At 30.9% G+C, this 8,661-nt stretch overlaps 1 protein-coding gene across 1 annotated transcript in view; it reads left to right on the top strand.

Moving 5' to 3' along the window:
- LOC106470909 (anoctamin-1-like) overlaps window positions 1-8,661 on the top strand; it is a 37,503-nt gene that overhangs the window by 20,727 nt on the left and 8,115 nt on the right. The window contains exons 11-14 of the mRNA XM_022399543.1: window positions 346-509; window positions 1,834-1,916; window positions 3,982-4,041; window positions 4,856-4,933. Coding sequence (XP_022255251.1) covers window positions 346-509; window positions 1,834-1,916; window positions 3,982-4,041; window positions 4,856-4,933 — 385 coding nt within the window. The remainder of the gene's footprint in view (window positions 1-345; window positions 510-1,833; window positions 1,917-3,981; window positions 4,042-4,855; window positions 4,934-8,661) is intronic.

The following is an 8,661-nucleotide window of genomic DNA, read 5'->3' as shown; positions in this document are numbered from 1 at the left end:
AATGCTAGAGCATTCGCCAAGGTACAGGATAGTTCTAGAAAATAGGCGGCGTGACAATAGTCATGTGACCCCCTGACGCAACAGTTGGAATATTTGCAAGGAGTAATAATTGGTAGCACTGATTTTGGATTAGTTGATATGTTTTGTCATCAGTTGATTAAATTTTAATTTTGATTTGATTATCTTTGTGACAAATAGATTTAAACATAATGTCATTTAATTGATGATTTTACATGACACTAATCGTTCTAATAGATGCTTATAGGTAATTGATTAATCAAATTAATTAGCCAGCTGTACTTTATTTGCTCGGTAAAGCTTAAAAAATTGCATTTTTTTTCCCAGCAAGGATATTTGTGAGGACTACAAGGACACTATTATGTGTCCTCAGTGTGACAAAGAAGCATGTAGATTTGGAAAACTAGGCCAAACATGCACTTTTGCAAGAATAACTCATCTTTTTGACAATGGTGCTACTGTATTTTTTGCTGTTTTTATGTCACTTTGGGGTAAGTATTATAAGAATATAGATTTACATGTTTAACATGAAGAGGAATAATTAGTATTCTACTTCAGGCTTTATTTTAGTTTTTAATGTCTCAGTTTTAACTGGAATAACTAGGTTAATGCTTGGCACTTGAAAGATTCTACAGAAATCAACAATGCCACTGAACAAACAGTAGACTCTACAGAAATCAACAATGCCACTGAACAAACTGTAAACTCTACAGAAATCAACAATGCCACTGAACAAACTGTAGACTCTACAGAAATCAACAATGCCACTGAACAAACTGTAGACTCTACGGAAATCAACAATGCCACTGAACAAACTGTAAACTCTACAGAAATCAACAATGCCACTGAACAAACTGTAAACTCTACAGAAATCAACAATGCCACTGAACAAATTGTAAACTCTACAGAAATCAACAATGCCACTGAACAAACTGTAAACTCTACAGAAATCAACAATGCCACTGAACAAACCGTAGACTTGATGTTAAGTTCACTCTTTTAGGACCTCAAAACTCTCAAGTCCAGAAACTATTGCTAACATAGAATACCTCTGGATAATGTGAAAAACACTGAGTTTGTGTCTTTATAGATGACCTCTTGCTTAACTCTTTTTCAGGAGCCTCAAATATTTAACACAATTTCATATTGAAAAGTTGAAATAATCTATATGTTTAGGACTTAAAGTAAATAATAGCCATATAGTGCTATACTTTCAAGTCTTGAAACCAATATAACTTCAAACCAATATCAAGCACAGCACATCCAACTTGCTACATATCCAAAATTTGAACCCTCCATAGCTCCAAACCAAAATTAAGCACTTTGAACTTACTACACATCCAAAATTTGAACCCTCCGTAACTCCAAACCATTATCAAGCACTTCCAACTCATTACACCTTCAAAGCTTTAACCCTCCTTAACATCAAATCAACATCAAGCACATCGAATTTGCTACACATTCAATACTTGAAACCTTCATAATTCCAAACCAACATCAAATTCATCAAATTTCTACATGGCTAGAAATTTAAATGTCCATAACTGTAAACTAACATCAAGCATGTTGAACTAACCCCAAAATCATTTTATTGTTTAGAGATTTCTCAGTGTATAATGTGCGGCTTCCTGAAAGACAATATTGAAAACATTTTATAAAGTAAATTTTTATTACTAGCACTTTGACGAACAAGAATAGTTGACTTAATTATTCTAAATTATAAGCTGTGTCAGTTTAAAGAAGATTTTCCTTTTCATTGTGATATGTAGCTTTACTGAGGATAAACTTTGTCACATAGTGTTTATTTACTTTCAGCTGTAACATTTCTTGAAATGTGGAAAAGGTATTCAGCAAAGATTACCCACCTATGGGATATGACTGGTTTCGACACTTTAGAGGTAATGTGTACTTTTACCTTAGTAATTAATGAATAGTCATGTTTATTGATTTTAACAATTTCATGCCTTTTTTGCAATTCCTGCAAAAGTAAAAAGGTAATGTTTGTGTTTTATCTATCAGTATATATTTTAGATTTATAAAGTTTTGACAGTATGGTAAAATGCTACATTTGAATTATAGAAACTTTTCATGATTTAGTTTTATCTATTTCATGATTTTTGAGCTATACTTTCCGCACTGTTTTGTCCTGTTAGAAGTTCATGTGTCGTTTTGGGTTGCACACCTTATTTACACGTATACTGACTGCTGGTATTATAATTTTCAATCCTGTAAAACATATTTCTTTCCACTTTTTTGAAAAGTATGTGGAACTGTTCCCAATGAATTTTATTCCCAATGAGCTGGGTCCCGCATGGCCTGCTGGATAAGGTGGTTGACCTGCAGTCTGTGGGACTGAAACCATTGTTAAACATGCTCTCATGTTCAGTCATTGGTGATTTATGATGTGATGGTCAGTCTCGCTGATCATTGGCAAAGAGTAGCCCAAGATTTAGCTGTGGATGGTGTTGACTTGTTCACTTTCTTCTAGTCTGCCACTTCAAAATTAGAGCCCTCTGGTAACTTTGCAAGAAAATCAAGAAACAATCAAACTCACTGATCTCCATTTATCATTTATATCTACTCTGTGTTTTTTGTTTCAGCATCTGATTCGCATTGTTTTGTATGCTATGATTTATTTTATTATTCTCTGAGAAAAATAGTGGGTCACTTTTTTTGTGGTACCCTATAATTTTTCTTTAAATGCCTTTTTTTTTGTCTGATGCTGCAGAACCTGTCTGAGTGCATCCTACCCCTATGGGCAAACAAAGCTACACTATGGAAGTTAAACATTATAGATTATAAACCTGTAGTTGTTCTTCCGCATACTTTTTAAAATGCTTTATGGTTGAAATTTATTCACTGAAAAAGAATATTTACTTAGTCCTCTCCCCACTGACATCTTTTTCTGTGCATATCACGAGGTTTTAGTAAGTTACATTCAAATTTTAATTAAACTACTTCTTTCGGATGGTATAACAATAAATATAGCATAAAATATGTAGCTAATAATCCATATTTTAATAGTATATAAGTTCTTATAAAAAAAATCTAGAATTTTCCCTAGTATGAGAATTGTGACCTTAGCTAGTTCTTTAGGCATCCCCCCTCTTCTCTAATGTATTTACCACCCCTCCAAGAAGTTCAAAATATAGCATAAATTACTCATTATAATATCATCATCACTCAGGCAAATCATAATTTTCATAGCCCTCAATCTTATTTGGTTACAGATCCATGAAATAAACAATCAGATACCTCTTGCCATGCCTAAATGTCACATCCTCTCTTTCAGGAATTGCCAGTAGTTCCGTAGTTCTCTCTGACATTCAGTATTATATTATTTATAACCAGTAGAAACCCTAGGTTTTCTGTAAAGATAATTGTCAATGTAAAAAAGTAAAATAATTAGTAATTGAAATCCAGTATAAAACAAAAGTAAGCATTGTTAATTGTTTCTTAAAAAAAATTTACAAAGAAACCTTTTAAAATATCCAAAGCTGAAAATTCATATAATATATTGTATTATCATAAAATCGACGTAATCTGAAGAAAATTCACCTCAATTTCATCAAATAGTTTTTTTGAAATGCAGTAAAACAAACCAGACAACAGATGCATCAGATTGATGCACCTGCGTATTTTACAGTAAATGAAGTAGTTATGTCATTGTTTCCCAAGTTGGTTGAGTGCTCAGGGCTTTAACTTTTAGTTTGAGTTATTATTTTTGCAAGAATTTTGTTTCTGGTATGATATTTACAGCTACTCTGTAATATTTATCTTTGAATATTTTATCAAAAGTGTTTTTATAAAAAGAGTGTTTGAATGTTCTTTAGAATTACTCTTTCAAGAAAGGTGTTCAAAAATATGTGTTTAAATATGTAGAATTGTTTTTAACACAAAGATATGATGCTGTACTTGAACTGTTGATCTTAATTTGGTTTCTTTTGTTTTTTATATCACCAGGAACATCCAAGGCCAGAATATTTAGCTAATTTATCAAGTAAAGAAAACTCTAATACAAGTGTAAGAATATCATTATTTGTAGTGTAAATTAAACATCAAAACAAAAATCTGACATTTTGTTAAAGTAAGTATGGAAGAAAGAATTTAATATCAGTTTTTTCCATCACTTTTCTTGTTTGTTTGTTTTTTAGAAGTCTCTATTGCTGGTGATATCACATCCTTGTAGTTGATCATCAGAATGTAATTCTGACTGTGACAACAAGAATAAAAACATCTATGAAGAAATGCAACAAAATTGTCAAATTTTGGAGTTTTGCTGAAATTGTTACTGAAATTACTGTATCAGACAAATATCATACCATGTGTATCTTTTGTACGAACTCTTTCTTGAAATTATTGAAAGTTATAAAATATTACAAAATGCTCTATTATTTTTTAAAAAAGAAATAGTTACTTTAGAAAAATAGGCTACACGTGGATTACAAGATTGCTATGTCGAGAAAATGGATGTTAAAAGTAATGAAGAACCTTGAATAAATGTTTAAAATCCAAGACCTTGAACGAGCACTGTTAGATATTGAAAGTTTTAAATGTCTACTTTTATGCTTTTGTGAAACATTTCTCATTTAAAGCTTATTAAGTTCTGTACTATTTTTGTTATAAACAGAGTATAAGTTGTAATAACTAAATTGTCATTTTATTTACCCATTAAAAAAAAAAGAGTACACAAGGAAGAGTACAGCAGTTTTAATCATTGTTATGATTCTTTTTCTAAGGCCACATGTTTGAACTTTATGTCTTACAAGTTATGAAAAACCCCTTTTTTTAACCGATGTTTTTTTTCTAAATGTTTCCGTGGTATACACTATAACAGGTAAATGAAACACATGTTTCCTTTTGGAAGAGACGAGTCCCATGCACCATATTTTCCTGCTCTATGGTGTTATTACTAGTGAGTATTTATTTATAAATTTATTTTAAGTATATAGGTGTGTATATGTCATCATCAGGTACAAAACCTTATCGAAATGTTGTACATTTGGTGCTATGTTGAATTTATATTAAAGTTTTTCTTCATTACTCATTCAAGCCGTCTCCAAGCATTATTACATGCTAGGGTAGTTTTTAGTTGCAATGGTACTAAATGTGGGAGGATTTTTTTATTATTTTCAGGGAATCTAATTTTCAGTTTTCTTTCTGTTTTTTCTGATGTAGCATTTTGGGAAGTTACTACAAATTATTTTATAAATGACACTGATATTATGTGTAATTTGACATCATTTTACTAATTAGAAAGGATTTTAGTTTTTGAGGGAATTTGAAGATGACAGAAGTTTTATGTTTGATGTCAAGTTTTGTCCATGTGCAAGTTGTTTTTAAACAGGATAAATTGTAAGCTCCAGTGTAATATTTTGTTGTTGGTTGGTTGGTTTGATTAGTATAAATTTTGTTTGTAAGTTGAGTTTGAGGTTTCGTATTGGTGGTTGTGTAAAATTATTTTTAATAATAGCTGGCTGAGATTTGTTGATGTGAATAAAGAAATACCTCAGAAGTTTGATCTCTTCATCAGTGACGTCTATTGAGCAGTATTAAAACTGTCTTTATGTTTTTCAATGTATTGGTTTTTTGGTTTCATGAGCAGAATTCAAGGGGATTTAGAAGCCAGTGTGAGTGTTCTTGCAGTGAATTTTGGTTTTAAGTTGCATGTCAGATCTGATAATTTTGTGGTTAAGAAAAGATAATTATTTATTGTTTATGTGTTTAAAGGTGAGTTTAATGTTAGGATGGATGATGTTTGTATATGTTTGATTGGAATGCAGCAAAAGTCTTGTTGACATATCTATACCAGTGTATGTGTGTGTGTGTGGATCAGTTGCAGAATTTATGGCTTGTGTTTTACCATATCCCACAAAACAGCTTCCTGCCTAGAAAATCAAGCTAGAAGAAGACCCACTTTGTAAAAGAACAAATAACTACCACTAACTCAAACAACCTCCAGCTGTACAAAAAAAATCATGGACTTAAACTACCAGAAATTAGTTAAAGTTTATTGCAACAAAATGTTTTGTTTTTAAGTTCCGAAACTGCATTTTAAACATTAAAAAAAAAAATTATTTAACAAGATTATTAACTTAGTTCACCAAAATTGTAAATTGAAAAGTAACCTTTGAAACAGTTGGATAAAATACCTGTATAATCTGAAGAAAGATACAAACATTAAAATTCTAAATTCTGATGAAGGCAACATTACTGTAATTATGAATAATACAGAATACATTGACAGAATAAAATATTTTTTCCAAAAAGAAATTCAAACCCATCTCCAGAGAACACACAGGAAAAAAAACAACTGAAGATAACTTTGTTACAAATAAAGAAAAAATAATCTAATACCTAATTACCTTTGTTCTAATTTCTATAAAACTGACTCATGCACACCATAACTCTACAGTGTTTCTAACCCACACAAGTCAGACTGCTCTATATGACCCATATTAATGACTTATGATTCTTTTAACGTCTTAGCAGATCCATAGCTTGCATGCTCACATCATATGTAACATCCACAGACTTCTTTTTTAAGGATGTCTTCAGTTTTAGAAACACACTACATCAACTAAGCCTTAATGGCTAGCTTTGATGTCGTGTATGTTTCTACTGATGTTCCCACTATTGAAGCTTGGCTTGTATTACTGCATTGAACCTTTGCAACAATGACCCCAGTATTTTAATTCACACCTCTAGCATACTTTTTTCTTCCATCATTGGATTTACTACATCCAAAACAACTTCATGTTCAACAACACAAAAAAAGTCTTGTAGATGGCTTTAGCATTGGCAGTCCTGTTTATAACATACATCATAACACAAGTTAGAAATTGTGTGCTTAATCCATCCCACTCTATAGTGGTGTTTGTCATTCACACCACTGAACACATACATTAAATTCACCATTGAACACAAAAAATAAAACTGTTCTTTCGTAAGACTATGACTCCACGTCATTATACGAAACTTTACTCCTAAATATACATGTTTTGCAAAAGTATTAAGTACAATATGTAACGTGCCACGTGCCATAAACATTTTGATACGGCAATCAGTACATTTAAGGAAGATAATTTTATGTGCAAATATTTATAATTCGAATGTTTTAAAGGTTTCGAGTTTTTTGTAAAAATTGTGTTTGAATTTCCAGTGTCATTTAAAAATGGCTTGTTGCACAGCTGTAATGTTTGCCATACATTGTTGTTAGTCATTCTACAATTGTTTTATAAAAGAATTAATCTATAAGCTTATTTTTCTATTTCAAAATATCAAGACTTGAAAATTATAGGGTGTGGAATATACATGCTTTTTTTGACAAATGTATTCAACTTTCTTAATTTTTTATATAACAATCAAAACAGATAATGTTCTGTTATTATATATAGGTAACTGTTAATAATCTTTATAAGTTTAACAGAAATCATCAAAAGTAATAGGGAAGTAATAATACAAATGATATCATGGACTGTTATCATAGTAATTTATAGTAAAGACCAGAATAGGCCATATTATACAAAAGAAGCAGGACTGTTAATTTTGCAATTTTAGGTGTAAAAGGGAACCTATTAATTTTTCTTTCCTGTTACACCTTTTAAGTTTTTTTTTTTGTAGATTTTAACACACTAAATTCTCATTGCTTTTTATGTAACCTGGACAAAGTTTATTCTTTGGTTTTTATCATATTTTATTTTTGAAATATAATGTCTAAACGTGGTGTTTGTAATTTCAAAGTTACAGTATCATCAATACTAATTTTGTCTTTTTATAAAAAAAGAAAAAGATTTGTATTTGAAACGTAATTCTGTCCCATGAATTAGTATGATGACATATCTGGAGAACTGAATCTTTTAGTGTAGTTGGTAAATAAATTACTCCTTCCCAAAATATAGGGGCTCATCGACCTTTCATTCTCGTGGTGATCCCAGTACATTATACAGTAATGGTCATATAATTGGACACTGAACAAGATAGAGAATGTTTATTCATAGTTTAACTTAGCTCAAGCACACCTGTGGTCAAGATTATGTTTCTGTGTTATGGTAGCTGTGATTCTTTGCAGACTTAACATATTATGGTTCTTTTCCTTAGGTTGTATTAGCTCATCATGCTGTGATATTTTACAGACTTAACATATTATGTTTCAGTTCTTTAGGTTGTATTAGCTCATCATGCTGTGATATTTGACAGACTTAACATATTATGTTTCAGTTCTTTAGGTTATGGTAGCTCTTGGTGCTGTGATATTTTACAGACTTAACATGTTATGTTTCAGTTCTTTAGGTTATGGTAGCTCTTGGTGCTGTGATATTTTACAGACTTAACATGTTATGGTTTCAGTTCTTTAGGTTGTATTAGCTCTATCATGCTGTGATATTTTACAGACTTAACATGTTATGTTTCAGTTCTTTAGGTTATGGTAGCTCTTGGTGCTGTGATATTTTACAGACTTAACATGTTATGTTTAGTTCTTTAGGTTACAGTAGCTCTTGGTGCTGTGATTCTTTACAGACTTAATATATTATATTTTTGTACTTTAGGTTACAGTAGCTCTTTGTGCTGTGATTCTTTACAGACTTAATATATTATATTTTTGTACTTTAGGTTACAGTAGCTCTTTGTGCTGTGATTCTT

This window comes from Limulus polyphemus, unplaced genomic scaffold, assembly GCF_000517525.1.
Source record: "Limulus polyphemus unplaced genomic scaffold, Limulus_polyphemus-2.1.2 Scaffold4285, whole genome shotgun sequence".
Taxonomy (NCBI): Eukaryota; Metazoa; Arthropoda; class Merostomata; order Xiphosura; family Limulidae; genus Limulus; species Limulus polyphemus.
The sequence above is the reverse complement of the archived record's forward strand: the minus strand, read 5'-3'. Positions and strand labels throughout refer to the sequence as shown.